The following is a 25,776-nucleotide window of genomic DNA, read 5'->3' as shown; positions in this document are numbered from 1 at the left end:
AGTGTTGGGATTATGGGTGTGAACCACCAAGCATGGCCTCTGTAGATGGTCTTTATTTTTAGTTTACTAAGAATTTTTATCATAAATTGATGTTGAACTGTATCAAATGCATTTTCGGCACCAATTGATATCATGTGGTTTTTCTTCTTTAGCTTCTTAATATAGTGGATTACAGTGATTGATTTTCAAACATTGAACTAGCCTTGTATTCCTGGAATTAACCTTAATTAGTCATATTATGGTACATAATTCTTTTTATATAATGGGGAATACTCCTTGATAATATTTTGTTAATGATTTTTTATCATATTCATAGAGATTTCATCAGTAGTTTTCTTTTTTTTTTTTTGCTGTTTTTGTCAGTTTTGATGTCAGAGTAATTTTACCTTCAAAATATGAATAGAGAAGTATTCCCTTCACTTCAATTTTCTGGAAGCAATTGTATAGTATTAATGTTATTTCTTCAAATGATAGAATTCTCCAATGAAACATCTTAACCTGGAATTTCTTTGGGGGAGGTAATTGTGAATTCAGTTTTCATAATAGTTATAAAGTTATTCAAATGATCAACTTCATATTGGCTAAATTGCGGTAGTTTGTACTTTTTGAGGAATTGGTCTATTTCATCTAAGTTGTTGTCAAATTTATATGTGTAGAACTGTGTGTGGCATTCCCCTATTATTCTTTTGATGTTTTCAGAGTCTGTAATGATAAATTCTCTTTCATTCACAGACTAAAACCACTTGTCCCATTAGTAAGACTATGGCAAACTACAGACAATTCATTTGGAACACTAATATGTCGATATTTAAATATTTTCCACAGATGCAGATGGTATATTTCACATATGTTTGACATAGTGATTTCATATTATAATTTTTGTCAGTCTATAATTCCAATCATAAAAGGTAACAGGGTCAGGTTTGTTACTTTTCCATATATAATTACAAGTAATAAAATGGCAAAATTAGTAGAAGGAATTGCAAGAAACATGAAGGTGGGATTAAAAGGATCTCTGTAAGATTGAAATGCATTTGAAGTTGTTCTTGAGCAAAATAACCAATGCTTCAAAATACAGCTTGAGTTTTAATAATAATAACAAGTGACATTTTTGCTGTAATTCATTTATGGTTACCTGAAAATCTGTACTTATTTCTCTGCAAATTAGCTTTGCCTTCCTGGCTAACCCAAAGCCACTCTAATGCTTTTAGAAGCTTGACTCTCTTCAAAGTCCTCTGTGCTGGATGTACTCCATTTATTTGCCCTTCCAGATCTCCCCCTCTAGTCTTTTCCATCCCCTCTGTTCCCAGGAGGCTGACCTCTAGAACTCCATCAAGGAGCTCCCTTGCTCTCTGTCTTCAAGTTGCTTGGGCCAGTGGACAATCCCAGCAGGGAATAGGGGGAACAGAAGAATGTTGGGTTATTAATATCCCTCACTGCCTCTTAGTTGAGTCAGCAGGGCTGACTGCATTCCTCCACTACAGGCCACAGCTCCTAAAAGGCAGCCCTTGCACACAGCTCCCTCTCCAGATTCGGTTAGCTGTTCTTTCCCTTTTTCCCTTAATTGGCCCCAGGGCACTGCATTCTCCCTCCTGATTTCCCTAAACTCTGTCCACACCTTTGTAAATAGTCCCTTTATTAAACTCACCTTGAATTATCCAGTTTGATTGAATCAATGTGTTTCCCTGATACATTTTACAAATGACAGTTTCCAAATCCCAAACATCAGACATATTCTGTCAATTGTCACAAAGCAATAATCATTTATTTTTTAAAGTCATTTACAGGTATTTGTAGGCAAATGGATTTCCACTTGAAGACAGATAAAGAATGTGAGATTAAAATAGCATGCAGACATTCCTTTTATTGTTTCCTTTTGTTTTAACTGTGTCTGTGGTATTTTTAAGTGCCGTATTTAACTACTATACTATTACAGTCAAATACTGATTATCCATGTGTACTGCTGACACCATTTACAGTCATTGCATCTATTTGTATCAGGAACTCTTGCTACCAAGTTAATACTCTGCTCAGCTAGACTGAGACCACAGCCCTGCTCTGTGTCGGATAAAAGTGGTTAGACTACCCATACATTTCTAATGTCTATACCCATGCTGATCCCCTTTTTAAGGACAAATGATCAAGACCTAAGGTATATGGAAAACTGGTGAAAAGTACATTAATTCTAGTTGTATAAGAGGAAACAAATCCATCTAAAAAGTTAATGGCAGTAGAAATAAAAATCATAAGCCTTTACAGTAAAATATTAGAGTATGCTTGGTTTCTAATGATTTCTATCCAAAAGAAGTTCTATTTAAAACTTAGCAAATATATCACAATCACAAAGACTAAGTTGTATCTACATAGCCAAAATGAAATGGAGTTAAGGCAATATCCAGATAACTCAAGATTTGTTAAAACAGACAAAAAACACACCAAAAAAAAAAAAAAAAAAAAAACCATTTTTCTTGCAAAGGCAAGAAAAGGACAGAAGTAGTTTTCTGCTACTCAAACCAAATCCACTTTTATCATCATTCCCTATATTATTCCAAAGTTTCAATGTTTTAGACCAAATGGTTTGGAGTCTCAATTTTGTGAATGTTGATCTCAGGTGTGCCATTCATTCTGTGAGTATGGACACAGATTACAGAAAAGCTTAATTTTTTACCTTAACTGTACAGACTGGTTATCAATAACGACCTCGAACAAATGAAAAACTTGCTTTGTAGAGACTTGTACTAAGTTAGGACTGAAGTAGTCCTCCAAATTCCCCTACCCCATTTAGCTCATTTTATTGCCAAGGAAACTGGAAACCAAACAGATTCAGCAACTTGCTGAAGGTAACAGTGATAAGCCTCAGCGTCATGCTTTTCTGTACACCATGCTTAATCACTCTGTTAGTTTATCAGTTGGTCTACATGTGGCAAATCTTTCCAAGTGCTTCATTCAATATGTTTTTTTTTTCTTTCTGCATTTTGTCTGATCATATGTATACAAGGTGCTAAGGATGTGAGAAACTATGATTCAGTGTCAGCCAATCAAGAAGAAATTTTCCTATAATTTCAAACAAATTCTGTACTTTTACTAAGAATGAAACAAATTTGAATAGTAAATATGAAAAATACTGGTTTTGTTTGCCATCTTTTAAATCCAAGCACTCATGAGGTTTTTTTTTGTTTTTTTGTTTTTTGTTTTGTTTTGTTTTTTTATAGCAGGAAGAGGGGAAGAATATAATGAAATCAGAAATGACTCATAGATTTGGCCTCTTCAGCTTGTCACATGCTGTACCTGAACAGTCTGAATAGCAAACACTGAGAAATGCTAGGCTAGAGAATTTGGGCCCCAATCCTTTTAACCAGCAAATGGGACAGTCCAATGAAACAGACAGCCACGTGAGTGGCTTTTGATTTGATTCCACTGACATCCACACAGTTCAAATTCAATGTCATATTTATTTTAACATTGCAGTGAAAAACACTACTAAACAGAAAATGTAATAAAGTCAATAAGGCTCAAGAAAAATGCTTATTTTTTGTAGCAAGAAAAGCTTTTTTTTTTTTTTTTTTTTTTGGCAAATGGTTCTGTAGTCATAGAACATGAAGATACTTAGAATTAATCTCCCAATATGAAAATGTCCCCAAATTATCAAGTTGAAAGGCACATACCACTGCCCCAGCAGTTCATTCAAGTTGTCGTTAGCATGTGAAATTTTAGTTGTGCTTTTAGCTTGTGATCAATGCAATATGGCCTTAAAAAGTGACATCCGTGCATACATATAATTTCTTTTAAAATGACCAACCCTCTTCCTCTTTTCTGATTTTCATTACTGAAGATCAATTTTTGTTAGTTCTTCATTTGATAGAGGACCTGGTCCATGATGGTCTCAGAAAGATGCACTTCACAGTTTGTGCTCTATTTTATCTACAAACAAAGTTTCAATTATCTTTGTGTCCTAATACAAAATGGGGTTTCTTGAAATATCAGTGTGATGATGCTTCAATACCGTCATTTGTTGGAATGCAAAAGTGCTGGATTATTATCTTTTCTCACTGGTTGTTTAAGGCTTACTTCACTTCCAGAAGAGATGATTGGCAAACTGTTATCCATATGGTATCTGATTAGGTGGCCGACGTTATCAAATACATGATCCTTGGTCCTCACCTTGAAAAAGAAGTACAAATAGATTTAGGTTAAATTATAGTAGTTCTCCTGAAAGATATAAACAATCGGGGGGAAATGCCAGATATATACCTAAAGTAGATACTTTGCTGAAGAAAAGGTCCTTTTTTTTTTTTTTTTTTTTTTTTTTTTTCTTTGTGGAGACAGTCTCACTCTGTTGCCCAGGCTGCACTGTAGTGGCATGATCTCGAATCACTGCAACCTCCGCCTCCTGGGTTCAAGCAATTCTAGTGCCTCAGCCCGAGTAACTGGGACTATAGGCACGTGCCACCATGCCTGGCTAACTTTTTTGTATTTTAGTAGAGGTGGCGTTTCACCATGTTGCCCAGGTTAGTCTCAAACTCCTGAGCTCAAATGCCCACCTTGGCCTCCCAAAGGGCTACGAGAAAAGGGGCTTTTAAATAGTTGACTCTATATTCCCTGGTCAACGATTTCCTCATTCCTCATTACCATTGTAAAGCGACCATTCCAATAGGTTAGGAAAATGGTAGGCACTTGTCACCCAATCCAAATTTGCAATCAGCCTCTTTGCAGTATTATCGCTTGGTATATTCTGTGTTACTATCTCTATGACTATTTAACTGGTTTGCATACAAGCATGAATCCCAGGATTGTAATTATCTTCTGTTAACCACAGTGCTTCCATATCACCTTGTCCCTGTCGGAAGCAGGCCTTTCTGGAGAAGTCCTACCTCCTGCCTCTCTTTGGAGGCTCAGCATTCCTGTGTTCTCCAAGAAGCCTCCTCAGACCTTTCTAATAGGCATTCATGTCTCCTTCCCACAGACTTCATGGTAGCTGATTCACAGATATTTGTTGCATGGAACTTACTGTCTGTATGCCAAAGAAATTCAATTTTCTTATGGCATGCCTTCTATGGAATTCTCTTCCTAGTACCCTATGCATAGACAGAAGACGTACATTACTGTCCATCGTGGCTCCACCAGTTTGGTGGCCTGGTTATATATGTGCTCCTGTTTGGAGGGTGGCTAGTAACCATCCAGGAAAGGGAAGATATGCAACAAGGCAGCACCTTGTTATGTATTTCTGCTAGTTCTCCTACAAGGGATTCTTGGAGTTCTGTCCAGATGTTGGTTTTTGTCATATTAAAATCATGCGTAATTACTGGAATAATTAACACAATTTGAATATGGACTATGACTTAGATAATAGTATTGTATAAATGTTAAGTTTCCTGATTTTGATCTTTGTACCATGACTGTGGAAGAGAATATCTCTGTTCTTAGGAAATACACATTCAAGGATTTACAGGAAAGGACACAATGGCACCAATTTGCTCTCCAATGGCTCCAAACCTCAAAGAGGTTTTCATCTCATTCCCATCCCATACCAGATCAGCTGACCAATCCTGCCATTCTATGTTCTTAATGCCACGTTACTCTGCCTTCTTCTTTGTATTTCTTCTGCCTCCATTTTGCCTCAGGCTTTCATTACTTTTTACCTAGAAGCCTCTAATTACTTTCTCTGTCCCTGGTCTTTCCCATTCTCTTTAATCAATCCTGTATACAAGTGTCAAATTAATCTTTCAAGTACAGAGATTGTAAACAGGCCACTCTGACCGAATGCCCCATACGCTTTAGTTTGCTAGGGGCTAGGATGGGGGAGGGAGGGTTATGCACAGAGAGTTTGAACCATTTTGAATTAAAAATAGGGAGAGTTCCTATAAAACTCTGGTTTTATGACTTATTTGAAAAAAATAAAATCTGGTCGCACTGGGCCTCTGCTCTGCATGACAGCAATTGATTGGAGCTGAGTGGTGACTGCCCCCTTACACAGGATATGTGCCTTTTTTTACTGTACCTTATGCTCGCTCTATCCCCTGCCCAGCTTTATTCACTTACAGTACTGGACTAGCCCTGCAAACACTTGTGTTTGTAACCTCACCCACACAAGAATTTTTCCTTGTGGTAAGAAACATATAACATGAGATCTGTTATACATGTATTTAACAGATATATATATATATGTATTTATAATATAATTCAATTAGTCAAGGATTCATTTTATTTATTTATTTATTTATTATTTATTTATTTTTGAGACAAGTCTTGCTCTGTTGCCCAGGAGGCTGGAGTGCAGTGGCACCATCTTGGCTCACCGCAAGCTCCGCCTCCCGGGTTCACGCCATTCTCCTGCCTCAGCCTCCCGAGTAGCTGAGACTACAGACGCCCGCCACCTCGCCCAGCTACTTTTTTGCATTTTTAGTAGAGATGGGGTTTCACCGTGTTAGCCAGGATGGTCTCAATCTCCAGACCTCGTGATCCTCCTGCCTCGGCCTCCCAAAGTGCTGGAATTACAGGTGTGAGCCACCGCGACTGGCTAATATATATGTTATATAACAGTTAACAAGACTGTACACTTAACAGATTTTTAAGTGTACAGTACAGTCTTGTTAACTGTTAAGTACAATGTTATACAGCAGATCTCTGGAACTTTTTCATCTTGCATGAATGACTGAAACTTTTACCCATCAAACAGCAACTACCCATTTCCTTGAGAACATTATAGCATGGGACAGGATTGCCTTCTTTTCTATGGTTGTTCTATAGTGTTCCACTGTATGGATATACTATATTTTCTTTATCCATTAGTCCTTTGGTGGATCTTTGTTTTCACTTCTTGATGTTGCTGCAATATGAATAATGCTGCAATAAACATGGGAGTGCAAATATCTTTTCAAGATCCTGCTTTCGGTTATTTTGTAAAATTATCCAGAAGTGAGGTTGCTAGATCATATGGTAGTTTTATTTTTAATTTTTTGAGAAACCTCCAAACTGTGTTCCATAGAGGCTGTACAATTTTACACACCCACCAATAGTGCACGGGGGCTCCAATTCTTCACATCCTTGCAAACACCTGTTATCTTCTTCCTCTTTTTTTAAAATAATGGCCATCTTAACAAGTGTGAGGTATTATCTCACTGTGGTTTTGATTTGCATTTTCCTGATGATTAATGATGTTCAGCATGTTTTCATATACCCGTTGGTCATTTTTTGGTCTTTTTGGAGAAATCTCTATTCATTCAAGTCCTTTGCCTATGTTTTAATTGGTTGCTTTTATTTTTTTGCTATCGAGTTGTAGGCGTTCCTTACATATTTTGGATATTAACTCCTTATCAGATACATTGTTTGCAAATAGTTTCTCTCATTCTGTAGGTTGCCTTTTCACTAAGCTGACTGTTTTCTTTGCTGTGCAGAAGCTTTTTAGTTTAATGTAATGCCACTTCTCCAGGGTCCCTTTTATTGCCTGTGGAAATACCACTTTTCCTTCTGCCTCTAGTTTCATTCCACTGATATTTGGCATGATGTCAGCCTCTTAAATTTGTCAAGACTTGTCTTGTTATCTAACATGATCTATTCTGGAAAATGTTTTTTGTGTACTTGAGAAGAATATGTATTCTGTTGCTGTTGGATGGAATGTTCTGTATATGTCTGTTAGATCTATAGTGTTGTTCAAGTTCATTTTTTCCTCATTGATCTGTCTGGTGTTCTATCCATTATGGAAAGTGGGGTGTTTAATCCCCCTACTATTATTGTTTTGCTATCTATTTCCCCCTTTAGTTCTGTCAACGTTTGCTTCATATATTTGGGTACACTGATGTGCAAATATATTTATAATTATTGTATCTTCCTGAAGAATTGATCCTTTTAACATTATATCATGTCCTTCTTGGTCTCTTTTGACATTTTGACTTAAAGTTTATTTTGTTTGATATAAGTATGACCACTCCTGCCCTCTTTTGGTTATCATTTTCATGAAATATCTTTTTCTAAACTTTCACTTTCAACCTACGTGTGTCCTTAAATCTAAAGTGAGTCCTTGCCAGGCATGGTGGCTCATGCCTATAATCCCAACACTTTGGGAGGCTGAGGCAGGTGATCACCTGAGGTCAGGAGTTTGACACCAGACTGGCAGACATGGTGAAACCTCGTCTCCATTAAAAATATATAAATTAGCTGGGCATGGTGGCAAACCCCTCTGGTCCCAGCTACTCGGGAGGCTGAGGCAGGAGAATCACTTGAACCCAGGAGGCGGAGGTTGTAGTGAGCCGAGATTGTGCCACTGCACTCCAGCCTGGGCTATACAGCGAGACTCCATCTCAAAAAAAATAAAATAAATAAAATAAAATAAAGTGAGTTTCTTAGATAGCATGTAGTTGGATCTTGTTTTTTTTTTAAATCAATTCAGTCACTCTATGCTTTTTGATTATAGAATTTAATATATTTACATTTAAAGTAGTTAATACTAGAGAAGAATTATTACCATTCTATTAATTGTTTTCTGAATTAAAACTCTTTTTGGTCCTGTTTTTCCTTTCTTGCTGTCTTCCTTTGTGTTTCATTGATTTTTCATAGTGAGTAGGCTTTAATTCCTTTATCATTTTGTTTTGTGTATCTTCTAGAAGTATTTTCTGTGTGGTTACCATGGGGCTGACATAAAACGTAGCTATAACAATCTATTTTAAACTGATAATAACTTAACTTCAATCACATACAAATACTCTACACTGTTATTTCTCCACACACAATTTTATGTTATTGATGTCACCAATTACGTTTTTAAAGTTCGTGTATTCATTAACATATTTTATAGTTATATAGTTATTGCTGCATAATAACATTTTGGTTAACAACAGACTGCATATACAATGGTGATCCCATAAGATTATAATGAAGCTGAAAAATTCCTGTTGCCTAATGGCAATTGTCCTAAAGAATTGACTAATGAGTTGTTGGAACTGAAACAGGAAGGCATAGCTGAAGAGGAGGCAAAAGGAAAGGAAAGCGCAGGCAAAGAAAAAGAAGAAAAATCCCCTCAAAAATTAACAATAAAGAGTTTAGCAGAAGCTTTTTCAGACCTTAACAAGTTTCTTGAAAAGACTAAAAACATGGACCCCCAACACCAAAAGGTTTTCATTAATAGAAAAGAATGCTCATGTTGCATTATCTGCATACGAGCAAATCTATGATGAAAAAAGAAACAAAGCAAGCAAACTGCCATGGTCATATTTCTGAAAATAATGACACTTTCTCAAGAGACTCAGGCAGGTCCTTTAGGAGATATTCTAGAATAAGGCATTGTTATCATAGGAGATGACAACTACATGCAAGTTATTGCCCCTTGAAGACTGTGGAATAAAATGTGGAGACAGAAGACAGTGATATTGATGATCCTGCCCCTGTCTAGTGCTAGCCTAATGTCTGTGTTTCTGTCTATATTTTTAACAACAAAAAAGTTTGAAAGTAAAAAATATAAATAAAAAAATTTAAAATAGGGAAAACCATATAGAATAAGGATATAAAGAAAAATATTTTTGTACAGCCATATAACCTATATTTTAAGCTAAGTGTTATTACAAAAAAGTCAAAAGATTAAAGTAATTTAAATGTTTACATGTTTACAAAGTAAAAAAATTACAGTAAACTCAAGTTAATTTATTATTGAAGAAAGAAAATTTTAAAAAATAAACTTAGTGTGGTCTGAGTGTATAGTATTTATAAAGTGTGCAGTAGTGTGCAGTAATGTCCTAGGTCTCTACATTCGCTCACCACTCACTCACTGGCTCACCTGGAGCAATTTCCAGTCCTGCAAGCTTCATTCACAGTAAATGTTCTATATAGGTGTGACATTTCAAATCTTTTATATCCTATTTCACTGCACCTTTTCTATGTTTACATACACAAATATTTACCATTGTGTTACAATTGTCTACAGTATTCAGTACACTAACATGCTGTACAGGTTTGCAACCTACAAGCAATAGGCTATACCATATAGCCTATGTGTTAGTAGACTATACTGTCTAGGTTTGTGTACATATATTCAAAACTGTTTGCACAATGAAAAAACCATCCAGCAATGTATTTCTCATAACATTTCCCAATTGTTAAGTGATACACAACTTATTTTTCATACTTTTGTCTTTTAACTTCTATAACCAGAATTATTTACACACTGCCATTACAATATTACAGTATTCTGTATTTTTCTATATATTTACCTTTACCAGCAAGCTTTGTACTTTCATATACTTTCATGTTACTGTTTAGTATCCTTTTGTTTCAACTTGAAGGACTTTAGCATTTCTTGTAAGGCAGATCTAGTAGTAACAAACTCCTCATCTTTTGTTTATCTCAGAAAGTCTGTATTTCTCCTTTATTTTTAAAGGATGGTTTTGGCCAGGCACGGTGGCTCATGCCTATAATCCCAGCACTTTGGGAGGCTGAGGCAGGTGGATAACCTGAGGTCTGGAGTTCAAGACCAGCCTGGCCAACATGGCAAAACCCCGTCTCTACTCAAAATACAAAAAATTAGCCAGGTGTGGTGGCAGGCACCTGTAATACCAGCTACTTGGGAGGCTGAGGCAGGAGAATCGCTTGAACCTGGGAGGCAGAGGTTGCAGTGAACCAAGATGGTGCCATTGCACTCCAGCCTGGGTGACAAGAGTGAAACTGGTCTCAAAAGAAGGAAAAAAAAAAAAAAAGAAAGGATGAGTAGTCTTGGTTGGCAGTCCTTTTTCTTTTAGCATTTTGAATATATTGAACCCACTGATAGTCTTATGGGGGTTATGATAAATGTGCTGATAGTCTTATGGAGGCTCTCTGGTACATAATGAGTCTCTTGCTGCTTTCAAAATTCTCTGTTTTTGACAATTTGATTGTAATGTGTCATGATGTGAATGTCTTTGGGTTCCTCATAGTTGGAGTCTATTGGTCTTTTTGAATCTGATGTTCATTTTCATCCCTTACTTGGGAAGATTTCAGACATTATTTCTTTAAATAAGCTTTCTGCCCCCTTTTCCTCTCCTTCTTCTCCTTCACTCTCTTCTCCTTTTTGAAATCCAATAATGCATAAATTGGTCTGCTTGATGGTATATCATAAATCCCTTAGGCTTTCTTCACTTTTTAAAATTTTGCTGTTGTTGTTGTTGTTCCTTTTTCTGAAGAATTTCAAATGACTTCTCTTTGAGTTTGCTATTTTTCTTCTGCTTAATCAAGTCTGCTGTTGGCCGGGCGCGGTGGCTCACGCCTGTAATCCCAGCACTTTGGGAGGCTGAGGCGGGTGGATCACAAGGTCAGGAGATCGAGACCACGGTGAAACCCCGTCTCTACTAAAAATACAAAAAATTAGCCGGGCGCGGTTGTGGGCGCCTGTAGTCCCAGCTACTCGGGAGGCTGAGGCAGGAGAATGGCGTGAACCCGGGAGGCGGAGCTTGCAGTGAGCCGAGATCGCGCCACTGCACTCCAGCCTGGGCGACAGAGCAAGACTCTGTCTCAAAAAAAAAAAAAAAAAAAAAAAAAAAAGTCTGCTGTTGAACCCCTCTAGTGAGTTTTTCAGTTCAGTTATTGTATTCTTCAGGTCCAAAATTTCTGTCTGCCTCTTTTTTATATTTTCTTTCCCTCTGTTGATATTCTGACTTTGTTCATGGATGGTATTATTGAGCTCATACAGCATCTTTACCACACTTATTTTGAATTCTTTGTCAGTTAATTCATATGCCTCTGTTTCTTTAGGATCTGTTTCTATAGATTTATTTTGTTTGTTTGGGCCATGTTTCCCTGATTCTTTTTGAGTTTCATAACTTTGTGTTGGGATCTATGCATTTGAAAAACAGCCACCTCTCTTTTTCCTTACAAACTGGCATCATACAAGGGAAGATTCACACCAACCAGCCCAAATAGAGGTCCTGGGGGTCTCTAAAATCTTCTGTGGGAGGATGTGACTTTTCTGGGCCTATGTGTTCAATTTTTCAATTACAGAAGTTTGCCAGTTTTTCAGGAACTTGTAATCTCTTGCTCCTTCTGATGTCTGTGGCACTGCAAGTTCTCTGGTTCTATAGCAGCAAGCCACCCCACTCTCCCTGTTCTCCGTGGTCACAGGCATCCAAGGTATGCCAGCTTCCTTTCAGTGCCCCAAGTGGCAGGACAGATAACTGGTTCATCAGGCATCTCTCCAAAAAGTTGGAATTCTGGACATACTTCACTCCCCTCCCTCCCTTCTGAAGGAGAACCTTCAAGTTGTGTACTTTCTCCTATTTCTAGTGAGGAGTGCCAGCTGCAGCAAGCTACCCTGTGCTCTTCTTTGTTCTCAGTGGCTCCTGGCATCCAAAATATGGCAGTACCATGAGCACTCTATGTGAAGTGAGACAGAAAGCAGTCCCTCAGGCAACCCACTGAAAAGCCAGAACATGGCATGCAAGCTCTACTCTTCTCTTTCCCCCATTCCCCCAAGGGAGAGGTCATGAGACATGGAATTCCTTCCTGACACTGAGCTATGCTGATGTGGGGAAGGAGTTGATGCAGATAAAGTGAAATTGTTCTTCTTACCTGTTTCAACATGACTGTTTTCAGCTCTATGCTCACCTGAGGTACTACAACTTTTGAAGTGAATTCTGTGGCTCTCATAAAGGTATTTTGGTCGATATAGATTTGTTAATTCTTTGTTTCTGTTGGGGGAATGAGGGCTGGGACTTCCTATTCTGCCATCTTGCTGATGTCACCACTCACATGGGCTTTGATTGCATCATTTGTCTCAAAACTGCCAATGCCTCCCCACTGCCTGGCAAATTAGGCATTTCTGCCCCATATGGATGGCTCTAACGTGCCTTTCCCAGGATAATTTTCTGTCTACAGGCATCCTTTGCTACTGTCATTCATCTTCTCTTGGCTTAATACCATTCTATGACTCTGTCTGCATCTATGGTTCCTTCCCTATACTCCAAATGTCCCTCTTTTGAAATCTTGCCTTCTTTCAAGGTTTGCTTTACATGATGGACCCTAAAAGGAACCTTCTCAGTTTGCCTCAACCAGAACGACCTCTCTGTTCTGAGAAACACCATAATGCTTTGGTTGAACCATTCTTATCTCATTCAGCTTTACATTATAATTATTTAAGCACCTGTTTTATGAAATTATCAGCACTCTGAGAGCAAGGACTATGTATGTGATACTGAACAACAGTCAGTTGCAAATTCCTTTACTTCAATATAGCAGGTATTCATTTAATTCATTGAGTTGAACTGAAAAGGGCAGAAAGAGTCTATCCTCTGCTTGATACTCCAGGGTGGCCTCCTACTCTAACCCCTCCACTACCCTCTAGTTAGCATGTCCTGCTCCAACTGGAAGGTTCCAGAAAAAGCAAACACTTAGCCTTGAGCACTATTCAATACCAGGTTTTGGAAATGATTCAGGTTATGCTTAATAGAACAACATCCTGTGAAACCTCTAATGAGAAGTCAATGATACCTTGCCTTCAGGATCCACCAGAAGAAGATGTTTTGCTTGGCCTCCCTGTAGTCCACTCAGCACATATTGGCCAGGGGAGGTTGCACTCTCTCGAACCAAAAAGTCCCCATCCTTTACCAAGAGGCTCTCTGCCGCCTTCCTGCTCAGCTTGCCATGATAGCATTCTTCACTCCACAGCTGCTGCTTAATGTGTGGCAAAGAATGTGAGCTGGCAGGCTGGGCTGTGGCACCCGGCTGAACAGTTTCTGGTGCCTCTGAAGTCAGAACACAAAGAGAGACATCATCGAGTTACCGCTTCATCCATCCATTCATTCATTTATTCACTCAGCAAATATAACCTGAGGTCCTACTGGGTGCCAGGCATTGCTTAAATAATACTGCTTGGGGAAGAAATGAGATTTTTGTTTTCAGAACTCCCAACAGGCTTTAATTTAATGGTAGATCCAAACATTGCCTTTGGCTTCTGTTACCAGGGAAGCCTTGCCCAGGTGCAGGAGTTTTTCTTTCAGATGGGAAATGGAACAGACCCACGAGAACTGCTTTTATAACTGCAGAGAGAGGCTCTTTATGTCCCAGGGGTTGCATGTTAAAGAGAAAAAAGCTTATGCTGTACCTGGATTACAAATAATTTCTACAATGTTTCCAAACGCTTTGAAAATAGCTATAATAACTTTAGACCATCCCCACTTTTTAGCATTTAGCTCTTGTCCCCCCTTTTTAAAACTGAATTACTAAAGTGTGTCTAGTCATTCTTCTGACCCAAAACTTCAAAACTTTGCTAAACCTCACAGCATTCCTACTGAGGGACCACTTTGTTGTTTGTATCATTCACCTGCCTGGACAAAGAGAGTTGATGAGGTAAAAGAAGACAAATCATCAGGGAGGAATAACCCAAGGCAGCTCCCCAAGGCGCTGCCTACTAAATGTTGTCCAGAGTTGAGAGCACTGGGGATGGGAAGGGACCTCCAATTAGCAGTTTATAGTACTATCCACACTCATAATAGTGGTAATAGTTACTGCGTAGTTCTCATTTATCAAGTATGATAGAAACTGCTAAATGCTTTACATACATTATGTTTTTTAACTCTCACAATTAGACAAGCAAGGAAATGAATCTTTAGAAAGGGTGGCTGGACAGGATGGCTCATGCCTGTTATCCCAGCACTTTGGGAGGCCGAGGCAGGTGGATTACCTGAGCTCAGGAGTTCGAGACCAGCCTGGGAAACATGGTGAAACCCGGTCTCTACAAAAAAAAAAAAAAAAAAAAAAAAACGGCCAGGAATGGTGGCACATGCCTGTAGTCCCAGCTACCTGGGGGGCCGAGGTAAGAGAATCGCTTGAACCAGGGAGGCAGAGGTTGCAATGAGCCAAGATCGCACCACTGCACTCCATCCTGGGTGACAGTGAGACCGTGCCTCAAACAAACAAAAAGGAAGGTTCAGGGACTTAAATTTACACTGCTAATAGTTGTAGATCTGAAATTTGAAACAAGGTCATCTGACTCCAAAGCCTAGATTCTTAATTACTAAACTCTAAGGCCCTTGCCTTGGATGTGAAAATCTTTCTTTTAGTAGAATCTAGCCACTTTACTTCAGTAGTATCCACAAAGATCCCTTATTTGGGTCAGCCTTCAGCATCTCCAAAAGTAATAACGTAAAACTCTTATGTCTGAAACCAGGTTCTTATGTCTGAAACTTGCGTGTTTAATAAGGCAAATTTACCAGGAAAATAATCATAGAAACTAGATTTTGTTTTGTTTTTAAACGCAAAGGGTCTTTTAAATAGAAACCAGTCTTTATCTTCATAAACTCAAAGAAGTGTTTATATGTCCTTAGGTAAGGGTCTTGCAAATGAGAAATTCTCTTGACTATGAGTTTGTATGAGTACAATTTACACATGATCATCCCATGAAGTCACTGGTGTAGGCAACCAGTGTCCTGTAGTCGTAATTCAATTCTATCAATACATTACAGTTTTGTCCCTACTTGAGGGCTTCTTTCTGCACACTGTTATAATGCAGCATTCACAAACAGATCTTTTAAAAAGTATCATTCATCTAAATCTAATGGCTGGAAACATTCTCTTCTACAATCAAATATTTCTATTGTTGCCAGAAATAGCCTGACAAAATGTATGCAGATTTGATGAATAATACTTGTAACTGGCCTTAGTGCTGCCTGCTTTCAGGCACAATGGATAACTTCTAATGAGTCGCTATATGTGTGTTTGTGTGTGTGTGAAAAAGTGTGTGAGTGTGGGAGGAATGCATGCACACATTGTGTGTGGGTATACACATCTTAATGCGTGATGGCTTTGGTTTATTCTGAGATTATGGTGAAGAGCTTTTGGACAAAGACAAAACAATAGAAAAACAGACATTATATCATCTTGAAAAGAGGCAACGGATCATGGGCCAACCAGAGGAAATGGACAATGTTTTCCTAACAGTTTCCCAAATTAGCAGAAGGACAAGGTACTCCACTGGGAGATTTCAATCATCCAAACATTTGCGGAAAATCTGATTCTGCCAGAATAGATGACAATTTGTTTACTTTGTTTCATTTTAAGAGTTACACATACTAGCTTTTTAAAATCTAGCAAAGAGAAAAACAAATAAAATTAATTACCTATGGTCTCATCACTAAATAAAACTGCTCTTAACACTGTGGTACATTATCCATTATCTTGCTCCTTTTCTAATGCATAAGTTGACATTGACAATAATACTTATAATCTAAATATGGTTATTTATATATAATTTATGTATAATATTTAATAAATTGTTGAATTGATATAATCATATTTTCTCAGAAGGAGTAGTGAAGGTTAAGGAAGTAATAAGGAAGGCCAATCTAGATTTAACTGAAACCATAAAAAAGTGATAGGAATTATGAAACAAAGTAAATCATATCATCTTGGAGTTCCCATTGGCACTTAAAGACATATTGTTCACAATCAGACCTTAAAGAAAGCACAGTATAGATATGGCTATCCACATCCAAGTGGATCCAACGGGCAAAACCTCTAAAAGGGAAAATATGGTTTAAGGAAGAGAAAAAAATCTAACATGCAAAATCTGGATTAAATAATTGAAAGTAATCTCAATGAGAAAGAAAGGATGAGACATTTAAAGAAACCAATATGAACTGTAAAGATGGCACACTGATGAATCCCATTGTTAAAAAGCACCTGTAAAACAATTTTTATAGTATTAATTATTATTTTAGCAAAGCACTGGAAAAATTGGTATGTCCTTCAATAAGGTACTGATTACGTAAATCATGATGCACTCATACAATACTATAGAGCAAGTTAAAATAGTGAAGATCGTGTGCTTATATAGACAAATTTCTAAAATAAAGAGTAAAATAAGGAGGTATACAAGGGGATTATTATAACTGAGAGCTGAAACAAGAAAGTGGAACGTTGTCTTGTTTGACATCAGCTGAGAATGTGCATATTGGGTGACTGAAAATTTTTGTTGCTCCGTGCATGGCCACACATGACACAAAAGGACCATGAGTATTGATTTTGGACTTACAACTAAATTTTAGCAAGTAAGCTAATTCTCAAATATGGAATCTGTGAATAATGATAATTGACTATACCGTTTATTAGTATGGATTATTGGGTGTATGAAAACTCTAAAATAAAAATGTATTTGCATTGAGAGGAAAAATATGTTCATTTACACAAAGTATCTGAAAATTTGGTAGAAAAAGATGTTAACATGAAATGTTAAGCATAAATGAGAGAGAGGTTCAGATAGTACCCAGATAAAAATTATTTGTAATGTAAAGAAAGAATTAAATGTCTGTTAGACACGTTACTAGGGCGTAGCAATTAGTATATAGTAATTAAGATGCTGGTTGAGAAAAGGCAAGGGGCCTAATAGAAAAAACATAATAAAGATCCCAGAAACAAATTCACATATATATGAAGAGTTTGATATAATAGAAAGTAGCATCAGGGAAAAGAGGAGACTACTCAATCAATAGTGTTTGGAAAATTGACAAACATGGATAAAATTAAGTTAGATCTCCAACTTCACATAATCTATAAAGGTCAAGGGGAATAAATATTTTATTGTGAAAATAAAACGATGAAGCCAATATTTTAAAAAATAGATGTTGGATAAAAAAGCGAAAATTTAATCCAAAGCAAGTAGAATGAAAACATAATCAAGATAAAATGGAAATCAATGAAATAGAAAACAAAAAACAACAGAGAAAATTAAACCCAAACCTGGGCACACTGGAAAGATCCATAAAATTAATAAACCTGAAAGAGGACTGATCAAGTAAAAAGGAGAAAATTACCAATAACAGGAAAGAGAGAATGGATATCACTATGGATGTTTTGGGCAATAAAAAGACAATAGAGAAATATTGTGGAAATCTTCATACAGAACTGCCTCTAAGCCAATAAAATGGAATGCTGCTAAGTTTTCAAGGAAACTACATTGCCAAATAAATCACAATCCCTTCTTGTCCACGGCTTCTGGCCCCTGAAGCAAACTCTAATCTCTCATGACCACAGTGGGAAATAGGCTGTAAAAGTGGCAAAGCCCCCGAGAAAGGCACATTCTCCAATATCTACTTTAAGTGTGCACGTGGAGAATAATGGCAGGAACAACCCAGATGGCATGGTCTGGGTCCACAGATGACAGTGGACACCAAAAGTCCTCTCATAAAGCCAAACCAGTACCCAAGCAAATCGCTTTCTCCACTTCCAGCTCAGTCTTCAGAACTCTGGCCTGGCCAGATTTGGTCATCGCTGTGGACCAGTGGCTGCTGTCCCATGCTGTTGCATTCCTCCCTTTTGAGAATGTGAGTTTCTACTGCTATTATCTTATTCCTATTCCCCCATTAATTTGGGGTATGGAGGGTGGCAGACAACTGGGCAGATAATAAGGATCTTCATCTAATCTTAGATGCTGTAATTGTATAAGTACTTGCAATGTCTTCCTTGGGGAGAGGGCAAATATGTTTTATGTGAAAAGAAAAGCTCACGAATATTTGAGTGGCAGATAGGTGTACTGTGGCAGAGACAGTTAGTCATCTACCAATATCTATCCTCCCTTTCATTACATCACAGAACTCCTAAGTTTAGCTAGGCACCCAGCTAGAGTAATTTTTCTAGCCTTCCTTGCAGCTAGGTGTGGCCACATGTCTATGGTCTGCCAATGGCAGGTAAAAAGAAATGATGTCTGCCTCTTCTGGTCATGTCCTTTAAAGAAATATATATGTGCTCCTCTTGCTTTTCTCCTTTCCCACTAGCTGCATGCAAATGTGATGATGAGGGCCCAAGCAGCCACTTTGGACCAGAGATGGAAGCCAGATGTTGAGAATGACAAAGCTCTCCTACCAATCCCATGGCACCAATCTTTGAGCTTTTTGGTAAAATAAATAAATGTCAGCCCTTTTTACACTACAGCATTTGGTGGGGGCGGTATTTGTTATGGCAACTGAGACAGAAACTAACAATAAATCAAAATAAAAACTAGTACCGGAACTCATGGTATCTTTGTGCCACGTTTGGTGAGACTGTGTCGGAACCTTTTTTCTGTTCGTAGTGTGACAGGATGAACTGAGGAGCCCTATGAGCATGCCTGAGAGATATTTAGTAACTCTGGATTTGTTTTTGTTTGGTTTGGTTATACTGAATTATCAAAAGCTTTTTTTTCCGGCTAAGGGAGGCTAAATATGTCTAAAGAAGCTAAAGAGGATTTTCGAGGGAGGAAGGAAGAAAACAGAAGGATCCATTATGGGGGAAGGTTAAAGGTGAAGTTAAGACATTTTATTAAAAAAGTATGTATAAAGCTATCCCCACTCCATCTCTTTATTACTAGACAGGCGCTTTAACCAGGTAAGCCATGAAGCCTCACTCCATCTCTTTATTAAATGTTCTTAAATCAACATAATTTAAGGTTTTGGAGTGGATTTGTTTTGGAGGGAGCAATGTTGAATTTAATCTCAAGAGGGCAGCAAGGAGCCCAGAAGGGCTATGGTACATTAAATCCTAACAGGAAATAAAGAGGGAGAGCGTACCAAAGGCCTAAATTATTCAATATGTTGCCACCAAAGCAGGAAAAGGGAGAAAGGTGGGGGAAAAAAGGCTAGAGTCAGAGAAAATACATTTTAACATTACAATTTTGGACAAGGCAGACTTTATTTATTTTCAATGAATGACAGGAATTTTGTTATGTATTAATTTTGCCATTTCATATTATTGAATGGCCTATGACAAAAGGCAAAGTTCCTTTGCTTGGATTATGAATAATTTTAACTTTGGAGACTAAATTATAAAGGAACTGGAGTTGTGAATCAAAGAATATTCCAAATCACGTAATTTGGGCCACCCACTAAATAAGTTCTCTGATAATATGTGTGGCTCTGAAAAGTCCATGAAATGAAAAGTATCAAGAATATGCTCTTATAAAATCTAAGGTCCAGAAAGGATTTTTTTCCAAAAAGTTGTAACAAACATTACCTATCCACATAGGACATTGCCCATTGCACAGATGAGTAAGCTTAACAGCAAAAATCTAAATTTGTTTCACATCTCATCACCCGCCACATAAGATGTCCTCTGTGGTAGCCACGGAGATGCACTACCCAAATCTCCCTTCAAGGAAGCACCATTGCCCCAGGTGTCAGCAGTCAGCCTGCAGCTAACCAGCCCTTCTGGCTCTGCCTCAGCTGCCAGGGTTTGACCTTCCTGGTGTGGCCCACATCCCAAGACTGAGATAAATGGGGCTATATAGGGCCAGCCATTTGGGCCCAATGTAGGACAACTCTGACAGACCACATGGGCTTTTTGGTGTTGGCCGAGGCTTTGTCAGTCCTGCGTTGTAGTCCCATCTCCCATTCCGGCCAATCCTACTTCCTCTCCATTGCTTCCTGATATTGATCATGTTACAGACCCTGCTGCCAAGCTTCATCTTAGCATCTGCTTCCAGCGAATCCAGCTTGGTTGGATAGGGTGTCAGGAGTGATCTTAGAAAGTCAGCATAAAGAGGGGCCACTTGTCACCTGGCTGACAATGAGGACCCCTGGTTCTTCATCTAGACAGTTAAGACGGTCTGCTGAGGTCCAGGCTCAACAAAATCTTTTCAATTTTGTCTGGCATTGCAGCCACACTAGCTGGAAAGCTGTCTTTGGAAGTTCTGGAGAAATCTCCTGGACTATTAAAAGGATCTTCTCAGTGACTGGTTCAAACCAAATTTGACAGCATGCCAATCTCTGAACACAACAAGCTTCAATATTTTATGAAAAGCATTTTTTGTTTGTTTATTTTTCCATTGATTATAGACTTTTGGCTTGTTTTATTTTTACTTATGTTCCTGTTTATGCATTTACCCCTGATAGTAATTTGACAGGAAAGATGTTTGTCTTATTGTGTTTTACCCACAGTACGTGGGTGAAGAAAGAAGCCAACTTATTTTAGTGCTTTATAGATGACTTATTAAGGGGTTTTGAAATGAATAAAATTAATGCTATCCCTAACAGAAACAGTAGCCACTGTGATTCATGCAAATAAACAAATTCAAAATTATCTCCCGGCCTTGACAGCCCTTCTTTCAGCAAAAGTACACAGCAGAAATCAAAAGTTGGAAGTAAATTTAAAGTATTTGAAAGGATTATTCAAAAATCAACATTTCCAAACCTTGAAACCCTAAACAACTCCACAAAGCTCTAATCAATATTAACTGTGGTGAAGGATATAGGTAAAGAAAGATAACTCAACACCTGAAAATGAGACCAAGAAAACAGCCTCCTTGAAATGCGAGATAGTACAATTAGTTAAACAGTAACCCTCAAAAAGATAAATTCAAGGCCGGGCATGGTGGTGCCTGTAATCCCAATGCTTTGAGAGGCTGAGGCAGGCAGATGGCTTGGGCCCAGGAGTTTGAGACCAGCCTGGGCAAACATGATGATACCCTGTCTTTACAAAAAATACAAAAATTAGCTGGGCATGGTGTTGTGTGCCTGTAGTCCCAGCTGCTCCAGAGGTTGAGATGAGAGGATCGCTTGAGCTCAGGAGGCAGAGGTTGCAGTGACCTGTGATCGTGCCATTGTACCCCAGCCTGGGTGACAGAGTCAGACCCTGCCTAAAAAAAAAAAAAAAAAAAAAAAGAAGATAAATTCAAATCCTAATCCTAATCCCTGGTACCTGTGAACATGACCTAATTTGGCAAAAGGGTCTTTACAGATGTAATTAAATTAACAATCTTGAGATGAGATTAGTCTCATCTCATCCAATCATTTCATCTCCTCCTAAATCCAGTGACTGTTGTCCTGTAACAGGAAGAAAAGGGAGATGAAGAAATAGAGACACAGGGGCAGTCAATATGAAGACAGTTGCAGAGATTAGAGTGATGTGTCTACAAGCCAAGGAACATCATGAATTGCCAGTAGCCACCAGAAGCTAGGAGAGATGCATAAAATGGATTCTCCTCCAGAGGTCCCGGAAGGAACCAACCAGGCTGACACTTTGATTATGGACTTCTGGCCTCCAGAACTGAGAAAGAATAAATTTCTGTTTGTGGTAATTTGTTACAACAGCCCTAAGAAATGAATACAGACAGTGAGTAGCTACTTACTTCCGCAGTGCCAAGGGCTCCCCAGTGGTTGGGCTGAGCTTTGATTTCCAGCAGAGCCAAGTGTACTTTGAAGAGCCTGTGTATTAATGTAGCAGGGGTCATCAAAGAGATCTACTCGGCACGTGTGCTTCAATAATGAGGTATCTCGCTGGGACTGCACCCCTCTTGGATGGACATTACCTGTAGTGATTAGTAGTGATCAATACATTATGTTTTTTGCTTTGTAAATAGTAAATAGAATCATGTTTGAGTCTAGAATTCATAGAAACCTAAAGGCCATGCCCCACCCTATACAATGATTGAATATTAACTTTTAGGTTTGACCTGGAAAATCAAAAGAAGCACCAGTCTCTGAGAGAAAGCCACCCTCTCACTGGGCTTCTTTCCCCTCTCGGACCCAGCCCCCAGCCAACCAAGTACATCAACAGCAGACAGAAGACAAGCAAGAAGATCTAAAGAGGACTGACCGGCCATGGAAGAAAGACGGCTGATAGTCTCAGCAAACAGCATAAACCCACACTCAACACTGCTCAGAGGGGTTGCCCAGGAATCAGGAAAACACACATGTCATATTGAACTTGAATATCTATAATTAAACTCCTTTTCAAAACTGATTAATTTTAAATCCTTATTTCCTGTGAACTAAATTAATTTATAAATAAGAAGTAAATGAATGAACACAATAAAATTCTTAAGAGTAGGAAGTCTGGCTTCTTTCTATGCTCAAAGTTTGCTCTTGCCAACCTCAGCCTTGCACCAATTGCTGATGTTTAATTCTGTTATTCAATGAAAAGAACTCAAGCCTCAGGTTATCTCCTCCTCCTCTATTAATCTGTCCTCTCCCCTTCCATACTATTCTACACATTGTAGCTCAAATAATCTTTTGAAAACTGCAAATCTGGTCATATTTCTCAGAAGTTTCATATACCTCTTCAATTGCTTCCCACGCTCTTTAACAAGCTGTAGGCCCTGCTGTGTCTACCCAGCTACCCTTCTTCCTCTCTCCTCCCCAGCCTCTGCCTGGGATCACACTGGCTTTCCTGCAGTATGATCTCACATCGAAAGGCTGTCTCCTCTAATTAACATGTTCTTCTCTCCTTTTCTCCATCACCGTCATCCTTCAGATGTTAACTTAAACATCTCTATCTTTAGGAAGGCCTTCCCTGACCTTCCAGACCAGACTAGATCTCTGCTTTCCTAGCAGTTTTCACTAGACCTCTGATATGGTTTGGCTGTGTCCCCACCCAAATCTCATCTTGAATTGTAATAATCTTCATGTGTCAAGGGCAGGGTCAGATGGAGATAACTGAATCATGGGGGCAGTTTTACCTATACTGTTCTCCTCCTACTAAATGAGTCTCAGATCTGATGGTTTTACAAATGGGAGTTCTCCTGCACAAGATCTTTTGCATGCTGCCAAGTAAGATGTGCCTTTGCTTCTCCTTTGCCTTCTGCCATGACTGTGAGGCCTCTGCAGCCATGTGGAACTGTGAGTCCATTAAACCTCTTTCCTTTATAAATTACCCAGTCTTGGGTATGTCTTTATTAGCAGCATAAGACCGGATGAATACAACCTCCAAAGTCCGTATCATGTGAGTAATTCATTCTATTATTTAAGTTCTATTCTATTATTTAGTTAAACAGAATATGTGCCAGCCATATAGCTAGCCAGCTGTGCTCAGGGTCATCATGAGGCTGCACCTGAACTAGTGACATTCCTTTGCCATAATGAAAGACAACATTAGTCCTTCTATTGCTTTAGTCATTAAACCTTTTCAGTGTGGTCCAAGGACCAACCACATACTGAATTTCACATCAGGGTGAATAATGCTATGATACTTGTAACTCATAGTATGGAAACTAAGAATACACCAAGATGGAAACTAAGAATACACCAAGCAGGAGAAGCCCAGTCAGAAGTCTGCAGTCTTACCACCTGCTTCTCCTTTACTCCTTGTCTGTCAGCTGTGACATGTCATCTTGAAATGTGCCATGCTCTGTATGTGGGGTATCCTAAAACAAGAGTGAGGTTTCTACAAAGGGAGGAGTTGACAGGGTGCCTCATTCGTTTTGTACATTTTGCACATATAAGACAGTTTCCATTTGCTTAAGTGGATTTATAAGTTATATTATCTAGTTTAAACTAAACTTGCTTTTACAAATGGAAAGCGGCTAAAAAATTACTGCAAAGAAATGAAGGATTAAGGATAATTCTTTTAGTACAAGCTCCTCCTTAGCTGCATTATGAGCTTATAAACAAGAATGATCTAATCAGATCAGAGCTTTGGCACCTCAAATGTTCAAATTATCAGCAATTAAATCTATTTTCTTTTTCAATAAATGCTCTAAATGCATACTAGACCTTGAGATATTATCTAATGATAGCATCCAGCTGTTGTAATTAGCAAGTCTTGGTAAAAAATGTTCATTTATCATCTACTCTAACTTTAAATTTTCCTATATTTGTGTGTTTTATGATATATGCATATTAATATATTAGCACATGTGTATACAACTTATACATTATTAAATAACCATTTATGTAGGAATGCCTGTTCATAAAAATTTACTGAAAGTGAAATAAAATCTAAAGTGCTTGAAAGTGGCTAAGTCAGTTTTGTTTTTTTTTTTAAGTTAACATCTCACCCTGTCACCCAGGCTTCAGTGTATTGGTGCAATCACAGCTTACTGCAGCCTCGAACTCCTAGGTTAAAGTGATCCTCCCACCTCAGCCTCCAGAGTCACTGCAATTACAGGTGTGAGCTACCGGGCCTGGCTAGAGGTCAGCTTTTAAATTTCATATGGACCTGAGTTCAAATCCCTGTGGTATCTCTTACTATCTGAGTGGTCTGGGATGAGTTAATTAACCTAAGACTCAGTTTTCATATCTGTAAAGTGTGGGTGCCTGGCTTAAAATACTGTTGTGAAATAATGTTGGTGAGACACTGAGCATAGTGCCTGCCTTATAGCAGGTATTCGATAAATAGTTCCCACGGATGCTCAGTTATTATTTAGTCATTGATGCTGGGCCTCCATACATGATGCTTATCTGTTACTGCAATATCCTCCCCCTCCTTTTCTTTACCTAATTCTTATTTATCCTTTAAGATTCTGCTCTGAAACCATCTTTTTCAGGAAGCCTTCCCCTGAATCCTTCCCTCCCCAAGGTCGGGAATGGTGCCACTTCATGATATACTGCAAGAATCTGTTTACTTCTGTCTTCCCCTTGAGACTGCAAATTCCTCGTGTCCTTGAGGAAAGACTAGAACCCATCTAGTCTGTGTATCTTCTGCACCTTCAGTGCTTGGGATGAAGCACGTGCTCAAAAGAAAAATGTTTATCAGCTAACTGGACAAATGACTGCATGTCTATCCAATCTTCCTTTGTTGGCATATTTAACCCCACCACATTTTGAAGACTCTGGATCAACCCATAGCACAGGGTGATAACGCATCTGCCCCTCACAAAGCATTAGCCTGAGCTAACCACATCAATTGTACCATCCCGTAGGATGACACCAAAAGCATCAGTGTTTATGTCCAGCCTCTCTTGAAAACTGCCACCTGTAAGTGCACAATAGCGTACTGAAAAAAAAAAAGAAACTGCCATCCGTTTCTTTTTCATATGTGCCATCATATTTAAGTTGGTAATGTTGCCTTAAATTAAAAAAAAAAAAAAGCCCACCCCAGATCCAAATTTAAAATCATTCTAGGCTGAAGTGTATGGTT

At 38.4% G+C, this 25,776-nt stretch overlaps 1 protein-coding gene across 1 annotated transcript in view; it reads right to left on the bottom strand.

Annotated features, from left to right (window-relative positions):
• Positions 1 to 1,743: 1,743 nt before the first annotated feature.
• Positions 1,744 to 25,776, bottom strand: part of LOC101014651 (SHC-transforming protein 4) — a 142,364-nt gene continuing 118,331 nt past the window's right edge. Inside the window, exons 10-12 of the mRNA XM_003900903.5 lie at positions 22,049 to 22,228; positions 13,444 to 13,697; positions 1,744 to 4,161 (exon numbers count right to left, since the gene is read on the bottom strand). Coding sequence (XP_003900952.1) covers positions 4,006 to 4,161; positions 13,444 to 13,697; positions 22,049 to 22,228 — 590 coding nt within the window. The 3' untranslated portion in view covers positions 1,744 to 4,005. The remainder of the gene's footprint in view (positions 4,162 to 13,443; positions 13,698 to 22,048; positions 22,229 to 25,776) is intronic.

This window comes from Papio anubis, chromosome 7 (genome assembly GCF_008728515.1).
Source record: "Papio anubis isolate 15944 chromosome 7, Panubis1.0, whole genome shotgun sequence".
Taxonomy (NCBI): Eukaryota; Metazoa; Chordata; class Mammalia; order Primates; family Cercopithecidae; genus Papio; species Papio anubis.
Note: the sequence above shows the minus strand (reverse complement) of the source record. Positions and strands in the feature narration are given on the sequence as shown.